The 17,970-nt window shown below is 38.4% G+C and overlaps 1 protein-coding gene across 14 annotated transcripts in view; it reads right to left on the bottom strand.

The window, feature by feature from the left end:
* Window positions 1-17,970, bottom strand: part of MAGI2 (membrane associated guanylate kinase, WW and PDZ domain containing 2) — a 1,584,028-nt gene that overhangs the window by 1,096,653 nt on the left and 469,405 nt on the right. For 13 of the 14 annotated variants that reach the window (XM_070071222.1, XM_070071223.1, XM_070071215.1 and 10 more), the window contains exon 2: window positions 10,268-10,384. In XM_070071222.1, the coding sequence (XP_069927323.1) occupies window positions 10,268-10,384 (117 nt within the window). Of the gene's footprint in view, window positions 1-10,267; window positions 10,385-11,981; window positions 12,124-17,970 lie in introns of those variants that run through there. The other variant, XM_051849732.2, reaches the window with a different exon arrangement.

Consider the following 17,970-nt stretch of genomic DNA (forward strand, 5'->3'; position numbering starts at 1 on the left):
GTTTCCTATTAACATTCTTATTAGCATTTATCTGCACACAACTCTTCACTGGTGTCACCTAATTCAAAAGATGAATTAGAACTCAGGATTCTTACCAGAAATAGGAGAAGACAAATAAACTTGTACATAGGTTAACATTAGCTCCTCATTCCAGTCTTGTTTTTGGAAGATCTGTTAAAGGATTATCATTGTTACCTACAAGAGGTTGTACTGAGCGTCAAGTTAAACTCTTCTCTTTCCAATAAATTATGCATATTCTTTGCTGACCTTGTTTATATATACAAAACAACTTTCCTAAAAGCTAGGTTTTAAGTAGCCAAGGCAACAGCTTAGAAAAGAAACTGGGAAACTAAGTGGAAATTGATCCAAATGTAAACTTCTGACCTGCCTAGGAAAGTTCTTAATTGAATTGACTGTCAATCCAACATCAGTCTTAACTTTTAATTACCCTGTATGAGAAACCCTACTGACTCTTCTACATTTTTCATCTGTGGTACAAATTCTTTGACCGCAGTGAACATTGATTTAGCCCCTTATTAGTCAGATCTATCTGGGCCTCCAACAAGGGCTATTCACTTCCTTAAGCGATATTTATTAAAGTTCAACATTAGAAAACACTATATTTTATGTTAAATATCTTATCAGAGAGATTACTATCACATTTTCGTAACAATCTACCTCATGCTTCAGAAAGCTTTATGTCACATTTCAGCACATTCCCAAGGAAGAAAGCTATTTTAAAAGCTTTGTGCTTTGTATTTCTCATTATGTTTATTTTCTTATCCACTTACTAAGGCTAGATAATATTTCAGGGTTTCATGAATAGTGAGGGCATACTTCAAGGAACATCAGAGTTATGATGGCATCCTTAGCTTGACACATTCATAGAAAAATCTGAATGTACATGCATGTTTGGTTTTAGCTAGAACTACACTTAATTTAAACCCAGCTCTTTATTTTTTCCTGAAGTGTCTGCTGTATTTGATATATCTTCAGTTTCCATAAGCTGTTTACACCTGCTTGATATTAAGGGCATTCCACATCAGAATAATTTAAGCCAATTTGATGAACTGATTTGAACAATGATAAAATTTAAAAAGCAAGCTTGTAGAATTTGAAAACTACAGAATTTTAGAGCAGAAAGAACTATTAGAGTGTATTATACTCCTACCTCTCACCACCCCAAAGAGGTTGCTTACAAGGTCAACAGCTCCCAATTCTTTAGGCAAATGCTGTTTCCAGAATTCCATGCTGCCAAATAAAGTCAGTGCGGAGGGTTGATTTTTTAAGTTCTAGCAAAGCCAAAATGCAGTGAGTCATTACCTTTGATTAGTGATGACGTCAGTATTTGCTTTACATTGTTCTTTTGACTAGATACATTTGAATCAAAGATTGACTGCCCACCACAAACCTAAAGTCTTTTTTAAAATTCAAATGACAGGGTGAGAGAAAGAGAGGGACAGAGAGAAAGAGAGAGAGAGAGAGAGAGAGATTCCCTTCCAGCTGGTTCACTCCCCAGATGGCAGGAACAGCAGGGGCTGGGTAGGCTGAATCCAGGAGAGCCAGGAACTCCACCCAGGTCTCCCACATGGGTGGCAGGGGACGAAGTTCTTGGACCATTTTTAGTTGTTTTCCCATGCACAGTAGTAGACAGCTGGATTAGAAATGGAATAGCCAGGATTCGAATCAGCACTCAAGATGGGATGCTGGAATTGCAAGTGCTGGCATAATCCACTGTGCCATGAAGGTGGCCCCTACATCTGTAGTTTTAAAGGCCTAATGTAGTACCAGTTAATCTCCACTGCTGTCTGCCTCTTGCTGCCTTTCAGCTACACAGTCATCCAATAGCCTAGGTACTAATCAGCGGGTTCTAGAAACATGGGGAAGCCCTACTTCTTTCCATTCAAATAGTGCTGTGGTATACAATGAGACTTACTGATCTTCTTAAACCCAACAGGACTATGATTTCTCAGTCTATGGGAGGCACATCCTGGGCTCTCTGGCAAGTGAACTGTTTTCAAGTGAAAGTGGTGATTGGCTCTTCTGGAGGTGGGAAAATGGCCTCATTTACTCCCCAGCCAGCGGCAGGGACTGATGAAGTCTACGGGTGTACATTCCCACTTGCCAATCCACTTGTGGCCCACAGACCCATATTTCCTGTGCATAATCTCCCCTTTTTGAAAAGGAAAGAGAGAAACACAACCTACAAGGAAAAAGTCAAGGGAAAGATTAAGTCACAACAACAACAAAAAAGCTGATCAAGTCAGTGCAAAAGGAATTTTATGCGGCTGGGAAGATTAGTAAGGCTGTTCCCTGTTGGTGTTTATTGCTTTTCGTTTGTGCCAGATATGTTCCTTTATTCTTAAACTAGTGCCTTGTGGTGTCAAATGGATAAATCAATACAATCACTTCTAATGCTCCCCGCCTCTCCATTTTAAGCAACATTTTGAAGCCATTTCTCTCCTGGAGAGTACTCTGTCAACCAAACCAATGGATGTTATTATCTGACCCAGAATGACACATTCAATTTTTGATCAATGAACAGGAGAAAACAATTATACTACTTTCACATATGTGACAGGAAACTGGCTTAATATTCTCAGTGATAAGGGAGAAGAGGTAAACCTAATCCAGCTTTTTAAACCAGTAGTAACATAGGTCTAATAATAATACCAGGCAATTTACATCTGAATGAGGGATGTGCAGAATACCTTTGAGGATCTTTTATTGTTCAGAAGCTTTTTCCTTTTGGTCTAGACTTTCAGAGTAGTTTATAAATTTCTCAATAAATTTAGTTTCACTTGTTTAAAAACTTCCTTTTCTTTTTGGCCCACAGTGTCAATAACTATATTTATTCTCTAATAACCCACATTCTCAACAGTTAGCACCAAATATAATTTGTCTATTTTAAAAAATCAAATTTATTTTCAAAGAACAAAAATCTGGCAACATGATTCTGAAATCATTGCAAAAGAATATGATTCACACTCTAAAAGTAACTTCAAAAAAAAGTCTCTAAATTGATGATTCTTATTTGAGGCAATAAGAATCATGTTGAAACAGAGGGACAATATACAGTTGCTGGACTATGTGGGTTTAAAATTCAGTTGGGTGCTTCTACTTCTATCTCTACTTATTTGGCGATAGTTCAGTCACCACCCTGGCATATAGATCTGAACTGCTTAAAGATATTCTGAGTATCTAAGCATGTTCTTGATTATTTTCCACTCTGAGAAGTTCCTTCCACTGGAATAAATGATTTTTTTTTCGTAACTTTATATATAAATGCCACTCTCCTGTCTTGCTTCATGTGTAGAAGTATATCGTTATGACTTATATTAGGAGTAATTAGATTCATTCTCACCCATAAAATATTTTGTTGTCCTGTTAAATATTGACACATTTTACAAACTTATAAAGTATTTTTTGCTGAAGAATTAAAATTATCCCCCCTTCCAGATTATACTAGACAGTCCTGTCCTAATTCTGGATTTTTTAAAAAAATATGTATTTATTTGAAAGGGAGAGAGAGAGAGAGAGAGAGAGAGAGAGAGAGAGAGATCTTCTATATGCTGATTCACTCCCCAAATGGCTGAACAACCAGGGCTGGCCAGGCCAAAGCCAGGTGCCAGGATCTTCTTCTAGGTCTCTCATGTGGGTGCAGGGGCTGGATCAGAAGTGGAGCAGGCAGAGACTCAAACTAGTGCCAATATGGGTTGCAGGCACTACAGGCAGAGGTTTAACCCCTAATTTGACCACCTAATTCTAGATTTTTAAATAGATATGTGGTCAATCATCCTGTCTCCAACTGTCTTTTCTGACCATAGTACTATACAAGAGGGTACTTCAAAAAGTTTGTGAAATGAATGGCTTAAAAGATAAATTTATTTTGGTATAAAAATATTGAAATTCATGTGTCAGTTTTTAATAACATGCATTTTTCATGAACTTTGTGAAAACTTCTCAAAGGCATGGATTTCAAATCTTTTTACACTACAATAAATTAATCTTTCTATTGCATTTTCCAGAAACTTTTTGAAGCTCTTTATATAATTAGCAAAGGGATGGTAAATGCATAGCTATATCTTTTCCTTTTTGGAAATTGTTTTTTTCAACAAGAGCTATTTAATTATAATTTTTATCTCACATATTTTTTCAAAAAAAGATTTATTTATTTACTTTTTCAGAAGGCAAAGTGACAGAGAGAGGAGAGGTGAAGAGAGAAAGAGACAGTGAATGAGAAAGAAAGAGGCACAGGGAAGAAGGGAGTGATGGAGAGAGAGAGAGAATAGATTTTCTCTAATACTAACTGAAAGAATTAAAAAGGAGAGGACGATCCAACAGGGGAAGTGGGATACACAGCAGAGTCATAGAATGGCAGATGTCCTAAACAGCACTCTGGCCTCAGAATCAGCCCTTAAGGCATTTGGATCTGGGTGAAGAGCCCATGAGAGTATTTCAGGCATGGAATGCCAAGACACTGTGGCAAAAAAAAAAAAAAACCACCTAAATGAAAGATCTCTGTGAGTGAGATCCCAGTGGAAGGAAAGAACAGGCCATCAAGGAAGGAGGTACCTTTCTCTGAAGGGAGGAGGGAGGAGAGAACTTCCACATTGACTACGACCTTGTGTAAATAAGATTGGAGTTGGTGAACTCAAAAGGCTTCATGACAAGAGCTTAGGGTGATTACTGATGCCATAAACCATAAACAAGAGTGTCAATTTGTTAAGCCAACAACAGGAGTCACTGTGCACTTACTCCCCATCCCATGTAGGATCTCTGTCCTTAATATGTTGTACAATGTAAATTAATGCTATAAGTAGTACTCAAACAGTACTTTACGCTTTGTGTTTCTATGTGGGTGCAAACTGTTGAAATCTTTACTTAATATATACTAAATTGCTCTTCTGTATATAAAGATAATTGAAAATGAATCTTGATGCAAATGGAGTAGGAGAAGGAGTGGGATGACGGGAGGGTTGCAGTTGGGAGGGAAGTTATGGGGGGAAAAGCCACTGTAATCCAAAAGCTGCACTTTGGAAATTTATATTTATTAAATAAAATTTATACTTATTAAATAAAAATAAATTATATTTATTAAATTATATAAATAAAATAAATATTAAAAAAAAGGCCGGCGCCGCAGCTCACTAGGCTAATCCTCCGCCTAGCGGCGCCGGCACACCAGGTTCTATTCCCGGTCGGGGCGCCGGATTCTGTCCCGGTTGCCCCTCTTCCAGGCCAGCTCTCTGCTGTGGCCAGGGAGTGCAGTGGAGGATGGCCCAGGTGCTTGGGCCCTGCACCCCATGGGAGACCAGGAAAAAGCACCTGGCTCCTGGCTCCTGGCTCCTGCTATCGGATCAGCGCGGTGCACCGGCCGCAGCGCGCCGGCAGCCATTGGAGGGTGAACCAACAGCAAAGGAAGACCTTTCTCTCTGTCTCTCTCTCTCACTGTCCACTCTGCCTGTCAAAAAAAAAAAAAAGAAAAAAAAAAGAAAATAGATGTTCTGACACTGGTTCATTCCCCCACATGCCTGCAACATCCTGGGTTGGTTCAAGCCTTACCAGGAGCTGCTTTAAGGTAGTCCTTGTAGACAGCAGAGACCCACATACTTGTGACCTCTGCTGCCTCCCAGTGCATTAGCAGAGAGCTAGATTAGAAGTAGCCACAGGAGGCCGGCGCCGCAGCTCAATAGTCCAATCCTCCACCTAGCGGCGCCAGCACACGGGGTTTTAGTCCAGGTCGGGGCACCGGATTCTGTCCAGGTTGCCCCTCTTCCAGGCCAGCTCTCTGCTGTGGCCCGGGAGTGCAGTGGAGGATGGCCCAGGTGCTTGGGCCCTGCACCCCATTGGAGACCAGGAGAAGCACCTGGCTCCTGGCTTCCGATCAGCGTGATGCGACGGCCGCAACGCGCGGGCTGAGGTGGCCATTGGAGGGTGAACCAATGGCAAAGGAAGACCTTTCTCTCTGTCTCTCTCTCTCACTGTCCACTCTGCCTGTCAAAGATTAAAAAAAAAATTAAAAAAAAAAAAAAAGAAGTAGCCACAGGTTCCTAGGCCCTCTGATATGGGTTGCAGGTATCCTAAGCGGAGGCTTAACCTGCTGTACCACAATGCCCATGCCCTACAACTTTTAAAGAGACTACTTTTACCTGCTTTTTTGTGAAAGATAATTTGAAATAAGTGTCAGAAAACTTTCAATAATATATTAGAGACTTTACAATCTTATACTAAACAATGCATCTTTTAAAAATGGCTTAGTTTTAGTAACTTAAAAAGTGCTTAAATATGTAGAAACATCTTTGTGAGCTACACCTCAATCAGCTCTTGCACAAAAGTAATTTCTTTCATATCTTAAATCCATGATTTTTATTTTATTCAATTTTTATTGTATCATTTTAAACTTTAGTTTTATTGATTTCTGTCTTTTACCTGGTGTACAATGGCATTTCTTCTGGCTTCAAATAAATTTAAAATATTTCTCACTCAACAAAATCATCTCACCAAATGATTAAGTACGGTCTTGGGAGAGAAGTTTAATTTTAACTACTTTTCATTTCATCCTGAAACTTTAAGATTGGTCATTGAAGTCCTGCACCATAGCATCTGGTAAAATGGGAAAAAGTTATCTATACATCTGAACTTTCATCTGTTCTCATGCAGCCTAAAATATTAATTTGTTTCTCTAGAAGACAGAAAGGACTTGCAGTGATTGTTCTCCTATATACGGAGGAAAGTCAGTGTAATTGTGGTTGATTAGAGTCAGGAGTTAAATATATGAAGTCATTATGCTCAGTAGAAGATTAAAGCCAATTTAACCCCCATTTTCACTCTTCAAACATTTGCAAATTAATCTGATACTTTTTTGTATTAATTCCACTAATATCCCACATGTACTTTTGAATATACATTACCTACAGGACAAGTCATGCTGCCTTTACTTTGTACATAGAACATTCTGTGATGAAACAATCCTGTCTAATCTTCAAATAAATGATGCTAACAGTGCTGCTGATATTGCTTTTTGCATACTATCAAGATAATTGAAATCCCATATGATGGATGTTCTAAGCTCTTTCAAGTCCTTTATCTGTACACATTTTTCCGGGTTAGTCTTTATCACATTCTAGACTACAATAGTTTTGTGTCATTGTCATTTATTTACTCATTTCTCCTGAAGTTCAATTACATTGAATCCTATAGAGCCTGAAATCTAAGAGTAGAAAGACTTGTTCATAGTCCCCATTTAAAAACAATTAACTTACCCTTTAGGACACCAGGTTCCTCTAGAGATATTTATGTTCCCCCTATTCGTTTTATAATTAGCAACTGAAAGTCATATATTGAGGTGCAAATGTAAGTCTTCAATGGATATGAAGCAAGTGACTGTCTCTACAGAAAATATCAAGAGTCACTTCCTAAGGATCTTTTCTTTGTGATTCAATTTCAAAGAATGATGAATTGATCTCATCAGAGCCCACTCAGGCTCACTCTATGCATATCCATCCTGTCTCAATGACTGAGTACTCCGCTCATGCCTAGAGATACAACTTTTTTAAAACAAAATTGTTTTGAAGAATTGACTTTTGAGACAAAGTTCTAGGGAAACAAAATGAAAAGGCTAAATACAGTCAATCCTGATTAATGGGACAGGAAACATTGATGGGGTTTCATATTACCCATAGTTAAAGCCCAGTGGAAAACTAGACTACTCACCTTAGCTCAGAAATCACCAGCACCCAGACACAGCTTCTTTTGGAGGTGGGTACAGGACACAAGTTGTTGACACCTGGGTTTGACTAAGTATATAAACGTGCATGAGGGCGAGAGTGGGTCTCTGGAACCCTAGCTCCAGAATTCATTAGGTGCTAAGTACGTCCAGCTCTAAGATTTGGCTCCTTTTTGTATTTGTTGTTGGTAGGGTATTGTCATGGTAGTAAGCAAATTACTCAGTTAGATCTTGTCTTGTGAAAGAAAACTAACCTAGTCTCATACAGTTAAGCTAACTATAATTCTGTGTCAGTGGAGTTTTAAAGGACCTATTCCTACTGCCAGTGCTAGATTAAACAAGAGATGAGATACACATATTCGCTCATGCATATATAACAGCAATATGTTCCTCAGTAAAATGTTTTCCTCTTATGGTTCCAAGTTCATAAAAACCAAACAGAACTTTTTGACCCAAGAGAACATGTATAGTCCATGCCAGAAGATATACTGGATGAACATGTAAGTGAGCAATGGTAACATTTTTCACACTCCTGATACACATTTATCACACACATTCTGAAAATGAACACTTCATTAAAACATATAGTGAGAGAATATGGTGGACTGCTCAGGTCCAATTCATCAGTATAAAAGGGATTTTTAATAACATAAATCAATCATCTCTCTCAGATTTTTTTTCACTTTTATGCTAACTTAAGAGCACTGTCAGAGAATGGTGTTATTGGAATTGGCCATTAAGAATGGTAGCTGAAAAAAATCAAAGAATAATTGTTTCATCCTAGTATTCAGATTCATTGCACTTCTAATTATCTCCTTTATGGAGCTATTCAAAGATTTCTAATTGAATTTATAACCTTGTACCAAAATCACATCTTGAAACTCTATGTTTATTCCTATAAATCTAGTTATATTACCCTTATATTTAATCTCCCTTCATAGTCTTTCTTTGGACTCTAAAGAGTGATGCTTTATTTATCAAGTTAATTAACTAATACAAAATTTACTCCTATTATCTTCATATTTAATTAAGACGTTCTTATTTATGTCATCGCCTTAGCAAGGACTACACGTATTCCTGAATGTCAGCCTGTTATCTATTTCCTTCAGCTTTTAAACATAATAAAGTGCCTGGATCCTTTATTTAGTATTTCAGATCTCCTTTCTTTTATGTCACAAAAGATAAATTCACATGTCTGCACTGACAACATCACAACTTTGAAAATACGTCCACCCATTACCTTATAAATAGTTCAGTCACTTACTTTAATCCATCTTCCTCTGCCCATCACTCTAACATCAAACAAGTTTAAGAACGCACTTTTCTCCACTTCTAGTTCTAAAGCCAGAATCCAAAAGTCTATTCTTTTAACTAACACACATTGACAGAAGTATCATTTTGATTGACAAGGCATCAATCAGCAAGCATCTCATTTAGGAATATTTATTAATGATGTCCTGGTGTTTTATTTTGATGAACTTCTAGCACTAACAATGACAAGAGTTCATCTCTCATAAAGTGTGCATGTTCAAAAGGCTGAGTGGTTACTTGTGGCTCTTCACTTCTCTGTGTGTTTTTAATATTTCATACTCATAATTATCATAATGATCCATGATTTACAGCTTTTACATGGTTCTGATGGCTCAACCTCAGATTTCCAAAAAGAATTTGTTTTGTTTATTTGTGTCATTTATCCTAGTCAAGTTTTCTTTAATTTTAAGCCTCCAGACTCAACAGTTTTGAGCAGAGCTAAAACATCAGTAACACACCCAATATCCACAGACCAGAATTTTTGTAAAGAGTAGAAAGTCTCTGGAAGTCATGGAATCTACCTTGAAGAAAATGGATTTTCATAGCCTTCTGGGGTCTAGGACTTGAGTTGTCTTGAAGTTAATAGAGAACTGTCAAATGAACTAAAACAGGCATGGAAATATTTCTGTGAATTTTATCATTTTACCAATTCCTCTCTTTGGAAGATTAATCAAAAATATTGTTTGCAGATTTCTATATGTTGAACATTATGACATTTGCTCCAACACTCAGCAACATCACTCTCTATGAGCTGTGGAGATTCCCTTTCAACATATACATTTCCTTCCACGTGTGAGACTCTCCCACTGCAAACCGGAGTTGAAGTTGAGCAGTATAGTGTAGATGCTGTTTACAAAATAGCTGTTTCAACTACTGAGTTTGCATTCTCCTGTCTCTTGGTGAGGATGTGCTATCCTACTCATGATTCATTCTCAAACACCAAAGAAGTCTTGCTGAAAATCAGTACTTCTCAGTACTAACTTGAGATGTGTAAGTTAGGTTTTACAGTCTGAAAGTCACAATTCTCTTGTGACTACGACTTCATCATAAACCACACAACTGCAGTGAAAAACATTTGCCTTTAAAACTTCCAGATCTTAAATCAGTTTTCTGTTCCAAAAGGCTACCATCAAAACCCAATGCGATTTAACTTTTTTTAAAAAGCAATGGATATACAGCCAAACATTCATTTGATACACAGAAAAGAACAGCATCCGCTGTACTCACATGGTACCGTGCGGAGGTAGAGGTTGTCACGGATGATTTGCTGAAGCTCGTGATCCACAGAACCCTTCTGAAATCGTAAGTTGAGGTAGTGACGGAGATCCTTATCCACAATTCCTCCTGTAACAATAAAGTTTCTTAGTAATGGGTCTCAGGAAATACGCTGAGTAGGTAATTTGATATAAATAAACTCATGAACCTATATAAAGAGGATTTATTTCAAATCACTCTTGATTTTTTGGAACCATTTCCTGCCAAAACAAAGACACCATTTAATGAGAGAACAATTGCCTGCCAGGGATATGTTCAGTGCTTAATTCAGTCTTCAGTTAGAATGAAAGACATAATATGGCAAAAAAGACGTATGTGACTTCTGAACTAATAATGAAATATCTCACTGCACGACTAGAATGTTTTTATTTATTTATTTATTTATTCCCATTTCCCTCCAACAACACCTGACAAACACCATTCCATTTTCTGTCTCAACTAATTTGACTACTCTAGGCAGTACACGAAAGCAGAATTCTATTATACTTGCCCATTTCTGATGAGCTCTTTTCACTAGCATAATGAAAACCATTTATTTTAAGTTACTATGGATTTCACAAGTAGGTGATATAAAAATCAAAAGAAAAAACAGCACACATATTAATGATTTTACTCCCTTTAAACAATAAATCAAAGTAATTTCTCTGTCCTGTAATGTATATGTAGATATTTTTAACTAGAAAAGGGTTTGAAGTAATTTATGTTTCTTTTGCTTTTATCAACAGAAATAACTTTGAGTCCATCTGCCTTTATAACAAAGTGAAAAATAAACTGGCTTGGGGGTAAGAAAGTAAATCATGTAGATCTATTAAAGGGTTGTACTTAAAGACAGCTATGGTAAATGATGAATATTTACCCTAAAACTCTTCTTTTTTTTTATACTGGAAAGAATGAACTATAAATCCAAATATTTATAATAATTTCTGCAAGTCTAATCTTTTCAATCAAATGCATTAAGAGAATTGAGCTAAAACAAAGACTTAAAGTTAGAGGAAACAGAAAATCAGTAATTAGCTATAAAAATCATATTCTCTTCAATCCTTTTGAATCTCAGAATTAGAATTAATAAATCAATTTGTATCTCCATGATCTCATTAAATAGCATTATCTGAGTGTGTATACTTTGGGAGTTATATATTTCAACGCTTTTGAAGTTTTCAAAATCTACTATTTCAGTTGCCTCCTAAGCTGCAGGTGTGGTCACAATAAGAGATCATAAGAAACAGTGTTTTAACTGAAGAGAATATCACAATTCTTAACTCTCCAAACAATATTTCTAATGAATTTGAGCGATGAGTCTCTTTTTATTTTTTCTGCTCAATATGTTACTGGAAAACAAGTGATCTCAAAACAAAGACTACTGTGGGCTGGCTGTACATAATATTACATCCAGAATGCTCACACACGTAATTTTCCAAATTCAGAACCAGTCCCTCAACCGGAGAAGCAGAGCAGTTAGAAATAAATGTCATTTGAAGCTCCTCACACACACACAATGATCTGTTATTTACAACTCCGAATGCCCCATTTGTCCCTGTGACTGGGACTTCCTGGCACCATGCTGAAATAGTTAATAATTTAGAAATCCTGAATCCCTCCCTTCCCCCTTGTTTCCTTTGGGTCAGCAGAACATGCTAACCCTTGCTAATTCATCACAGTGACGTACCTGAGATTGCTCTTGGCTGTTCTTTCTCCCAGGTTCTAAGTCCCCAAGTCCTTCGGAGACTGCAAACCCTCTTCCTTGTCTCTCTCTCTCGCTCTCTCTCTCTCTCTCTTTTTTTGATCTAATATGTAGGACATGCCAAGTGATGAGATACTTTTTGGCAGTCCAAGAAAATGCCAGCTATAGAACAACAGATGTAGTCTGTCCAGTAATGTAAGCTAGAATCACTCACCTAATGCAACATGGATAAGTTTCTATTTTGTATCCAAGACGATTCTTGTCCCAGCAGACATACTATCAGTTTAAATCATTTCTTTTACTAGAAATATACTCCATTAGGCCCCTTGAAAGTTTATCTATCTAAAAGAATCTGTCTATTTCAGTGACTGGCTATAACTTTTCTTCCATAGAGGGATTTGCTGAAGTTACTAACAACTTATAAAAAAATTCCTGGGACCAGTGTTGTGGTGCAGTGAGTTATCCTGCTGCCTCTAATGCCAGCATCCCATGTGGGATCGCCTGCGTCCCAGCTACTCTGCTTCAGAACCATCTCCCTGCTAATGTGCCTGCTAAGGCAGCAGCAGGTGATCCAAGTACTTGGGTTCTTGCCACCCACATGGGAAACCTGAATGGAGTTACAGGCTCTTGGCTTCAGCTTGGACCAGCTATGGAAGTTGTGACCATTTGGGGAGTGAACATGTAGATGGAACATCTCTCTCTCTCCCCCTACCACTCTCTTTTTCAAATACAGAAATTAGTCTTTTTTTTTAAAAAAAAAAACTTATTCACTAAGTAATGTAAATTGTCACAATGATAGTCAAATTCTGGAAATGATCTATTTTAGGGGGAGATTTTTTGCCTCATATTTTCTCACAATTCATCATAACATTTTTCAAGTAAGGAACTTTTTTTTTTTTAACCTAGAATCGTTATTATAGCAAACTGCTAGATGTCTCTATCCAATATTCTTTCCTCTATTTTATTTTCTATTACAAATTTTTGATTTATTTTCTGGTCCACACATGCTTAGCTCTAGGACATGTATTCATGTATTCCAGTGATCCTAGTTATTCAGTCCAGTTCTTCACTTTCCTAGCTGTCTTTGCAGCTTCTAGCAGCTAAGCTCTGGCCATTGAGACCTAACATAGAAGGAGAGATGTCTTCATGCTTTGAACTGGATGTGATACCTGAGATGCAGCCACTGTATTCTGACCATGAAGCCATAGAACAAGGAGAAAAAAGATACTATAGTAAGAGTTGGAAACAGCCTAGGGAGACAGTGTTGTGGCACAGCAGGTTAAGCTGCTGATTTCAACACAGGCATCTCGTATTGGAGTCTCCGTTCAAGATCCAGCTGCTTTCTTCCAATTCAACATTCTGCTAATGCATCTGGGAAGGCAGCAGCAAATGGTCCAAGTAGTTAGGTCCCTGTTACCCACATGACAGATTAGGATGGAATTCCTGGGTCCTGACCTCAGCCTGGCCCAGCCTTGGCTGTTATGACCACGTGGGAGTGAATCAGTGGATGAAGATCTCTCTCTTTCTCTCCCACTCTTTCTGTCACTCTGCCTTTCAAATAAATAAATCAATTTTTTAAAAGAAGATTTATAAGTCAGAATGACAGAGAGAAGAGAGAGAGAGGAAGAGAGAGGTCGATCTCTCCTTTGCTGGCTCACTCCCCAAAAGGACTCAACAGCTAGGCTGTGCCAGGCCAAACCAGGAGTCAGGAGTTTCTTCAGAGTCTCTCACATTGGTGCACGGGCCCAAACACTTGGGCCATCTTCTGCTGCTTTCCTAGGCAAATTAGCAGGGAGCTGGATCAGAAGTGGAGCATCTGGTACCCGAACCAGTGCCCAAATGGGATACTGGGGCTGCAGACAGTGGCTTAGCCTGCTGTATCACAAGCTGGCCCCAATAAATGAAGAAGAAGAAGGAGAAGGAGAAGGAGAAGGAGAAGGAGGAGGAGGAGGAGGAGGAGGAGGGGGAGGGGGAGGGGGAGGGGAGGGGGAGGGGGAGGGGGAGGGGGAGGGGGAGGGGGAGGGGGAGGAGGAGGAGGAGGAGGAGGAGGAGGAGGAGGAGGAGGAGGAGGAGGAGGAGGAGAAGGAGAAGGAGAAGGAGAAGGAGAAGGAGAAGGAGAAGGAGAAGGAGAAGGAGAAGGAGAAGGAGAAGGAGAAGGAGAAGGAGAAGGAGAAGGAGAAGGAGAAGGAGAAGGAGAAGGAGAAGAAGACAGCCCACGTCTCTGATGGCTTTACTAAGCAGCTAAAAACAGTATTAGCAAGCACACAGCTTAATATTCCTTATTATATAAAAAATAGAAAATACTCATTTTTAAAACCTGTCATGGTTGAGCATGCCTTTAAAACCCATATGGCTGAACAACTGCAAATGATCCTAATCAACGTACAGATGCAAATGGATATGCTTAAATGTTGAGCACATATATATGCACATATAACAGAGACACATATAAAGCATATTTGTACTTAGAGATTTCAATTGACAGGAATTAAGCAACAGGTACCAGGCAATGGTTGAGATGAAAAATAGAGCCTGGGTCTCAACATGATCTCATTTCAAATTCGTAAGTTAATATTTTAAAGCAAACTAAAAAATACAGAATTCTACTTATGTTCAATAAACTTATACATTGCTCAGTCTACTATCTTATTTGTCACAGGTACAATTTTCAGTTTTATTGTTAATGTCTGTAGAGTTTGGATTAAGGGATGCATATTTCAATCATGTGCCAAGCAGAAGCACTATCAGGTTCACTATCCCATTGCATGCTTTAGCTCTTTGAACTCCATTCGTTTTCACCCACACACACACAAATCACTGTGGTTTTTTTTAGTATTATTGAATTCTTAACTTTAATAACTATTGAATTATTTAACTGTGATAAAACTGTTTAAAAAATAAGACTAGATTAAAATAATGCTTTTAGTAAATGTGAGAGCTGAGGAAGGATTTGAAGGCTACAATTCTTGCTGCCAATGACCAGGTATCCAACTTTCATACTTTATGGTCTATTTATTTATTTTCATTTTACTTTCAAGGCAAAGAGATAGACGAACAGCCTACATTTGCTGGTTCACCCAGAATTCCATCCAGGTCTCCTTAACAGGAGTGACAGAGATATAAACACATCAACCGTCACATTGCTTTCCAGGCTGTGCATTAACAGGGAGCTGGGTTGGAGGGAGTCACCAGGACTTGAACCAAGCACTCTGAGATGGGATGTGGGTATCCACAGTAGTGATTTAACCACTGTGACACATGCCCATCCCAGCAAAGTAGTCGAGCCTTTTCTCAGCTGATTCTAATCAAGCTCTTGACTCTGACATCTGAGTAGAATTGAAGAGGAACCACTAGAAAAGCACTTTGTTCAAACTCTTCCTATTACCAGTGAATAAAGAGAAGCTCATACAAATAATCCTGCACCGAGTTTTGAGAAAAGATGGGGTCAGGATTGAAGGAAGCATCAGGAAAAAACACTCACGGACTATGAATATTTGGGGGAAAACCTCTAAATATTAGCATATGAAACTGGTGAGAATCTAATGTTTCCATAATATTCAAGAATATCTATAGTATAACTTGACTGCTTTCTCTTTTCTGCTATTTGAGTGTAAAATTGAAGAAGCAAAAGAAGACACTGCTTGGTTTAGATGGACAGAATCTCCCTGGCATTTTCCTTAAGGACACTTGTTGGTCTGAGTTTTGTAGCTAAAGCCAGATACTCTTCCTAAATTGGTGGGAGAAACACCAAGGGTCCGGTCAATAGTAGCTGGCAGAGTAGATGCATTTTTCATGATGGTAGCCTCACACATTCCCTCTAATCTACTCAGCTACTTCTGGAATGAAGCTAATAAACTTTGTACTGCAATGTGAGATTAGGAACGGTGGTGGTGTGCAGTTAAGGAAAGATGGGGGCGATCAGTAAACCAGAAAGTATGACCCATTCTGATGTCATCTAATCCCAGGTTTCAGCCAAACTAAGCTGCCCTATTACTATAACTACCTTATTCACCTTTCCATTTCTTCACTTCAGTTTTTAGTTATTTATTTTTTCATTCACACTCTGTAAGATATTGATGTGGGCATTTGACTATTTGTGTGTGTGCTTTACATCCATCTTTGTGCTTCATCGTACACTACTTCTTTTGGTATATCACTGTGACTTCCTTTTCTTGAGGGTGTCTATGTCTCATTCTACGTAGCTATGGCAAGACTTTGAGCCAAACTGTGCTGCTGTCACTCAGCCAATCAAAATTTCTCACCCAGAAGCTGGTTTTATGAGTGCATTGATGAAAGGATGTATATGGAAGTGCACTCATCTCGGAAGCAGCACCTTGAAGAGATGACCTATCATATCTGCTTCTTGAACATACAGAATTGCCCTGTTTCTGTATTGTTCTGGCCAGCATCACCAAACTCCCATTTGTTGGTTTGTAACTAGAGAAATTTCATGGATAAGAATTATTTCCTTTTGATTCTATCCACATAATTTCTATCCATCCTTCAGCTTAAAATTATTCTCCCGGGCCGGCGCTGTGGCGCAGTGGGTTAACGCCCTAGCCTGAAGTGCCAGCATCCCATGTGGGCGCCAATTCAAGACCCAGCTGCTCCTCTTCCGGTCCAGCTCTCTGCTATGGCCCGGGAAAGCAGTAGAAGATAGCCCAAGTCCTTGGGCCCCTGCACCCACTTGGGAGACCAGGAAGAGGCTCCTGGCTCCTGACTTCGAATGGGCATAGCTCCAGCAATTGCAGCCACCTGAGGAGTGGACCAGTGGATGGAAGACCTCTCTCTCTCTCTCTCTCTCTCTCTCTCTCTCTCCCTGCATCTGCCTCTCTGTAACTCTGCCTATCAAATAATAAATAAATCTTTTAAAAAATAAATTAAAAAATTATTCTCCACTTGGCCTTCGTTGTAATCTCTGGGCCTAAGTCTTCCCCTTGTTCTGAGCTTTCATATCCTGGTCACTCATCTTTGAAGAGGCATTCAGGCTGCACATTTTAACAGGCAATAGAGCAATTCATGAAACTGCATTATGTTTTCCATGAAACTGCAAGCTCCTAAGGATGTAGCATTTCCTGTTAATTTTATATCTTCTCCCCTCTTCCCATTCCAATCTCTAAAGCAGTTCCTTTGAACAATAAAGGTCATGAAATATTTGCTGAATAAATAAAACTGTAATAATAAAACAGTAATACTGTAATGAGAAGAATGCTAGATTTAGAATCAGGAATTGAGTGTCAGTTCCTCCCTCCAGCACTTATTCATTAAGTGATCTTGCACAAATTATTTCTGGGTCTCATTTTTCTCATCTAAAAAAATGGTAGTTGTCTCCATCAATTTGGGCTGCTAAGAAAAGACTTAGTAGCCATAGACTGGGTGGCAAAAAGAACAAACAAACATTTATTTCTTATATTTTGAAGACTGGGTGTCCAAGATAAAGACTCTAGCAGATCTGATTTCCTGTGAGGGTTATTCTTCTTGGTTTGCAGGTGGATGGCCTTCTTTTCATTATATTCTCACACAGCCAAGAGAGAAATCACATGTTTCTTATTATAAGGATACTTGTCCTATTCATGAGAGCTTCATGTTCATAATTTAATCATCTCCCAGAGCCCTTACCTCCTAATATAATCACATTGTGTGGATGATCAAGATTTCAGCATATAAATTGTTGGGTAACACAAATAGTGAGCAACTGGGAGTGTGAACCAAATAGGTCTTCCCTAAATATAAATTCTATGCAACTAAATAAAATATGTATTAAGCAAATTTGTATTTTGTGCTTTTTTGTAATATGAAAACTAAATTATTTTGTTAGTTGTAAAATGTTATTTATAGTCCATTGGAAATAAAACCATGGAAAATGTCTCCTTGATACAGTTTCCTATTATCTGAACTGTCCGGGAAGTTGAGATCATCAATAGTAAGGGTATTCCACATATTGTTGTTGCCAACTAAGTAGTAAAATAGCTAA

The sequence above is a fragment of the Oryctolagus cuniculus genome, chromosome 3 (assembly GCF_964237555.1).
Source record: "Oryctolagus cuniculus chromosome 3, mOryCun1.1, whole genome shotgun sequence".
Classification (NCBI taxonomy): domain Eukaryota; kingdom Metazoa; phylum Chordata; class Mammalia; order Lagomorpha; family Leporidae; genus Oryctolagus; species Oryctolagus cuniculus.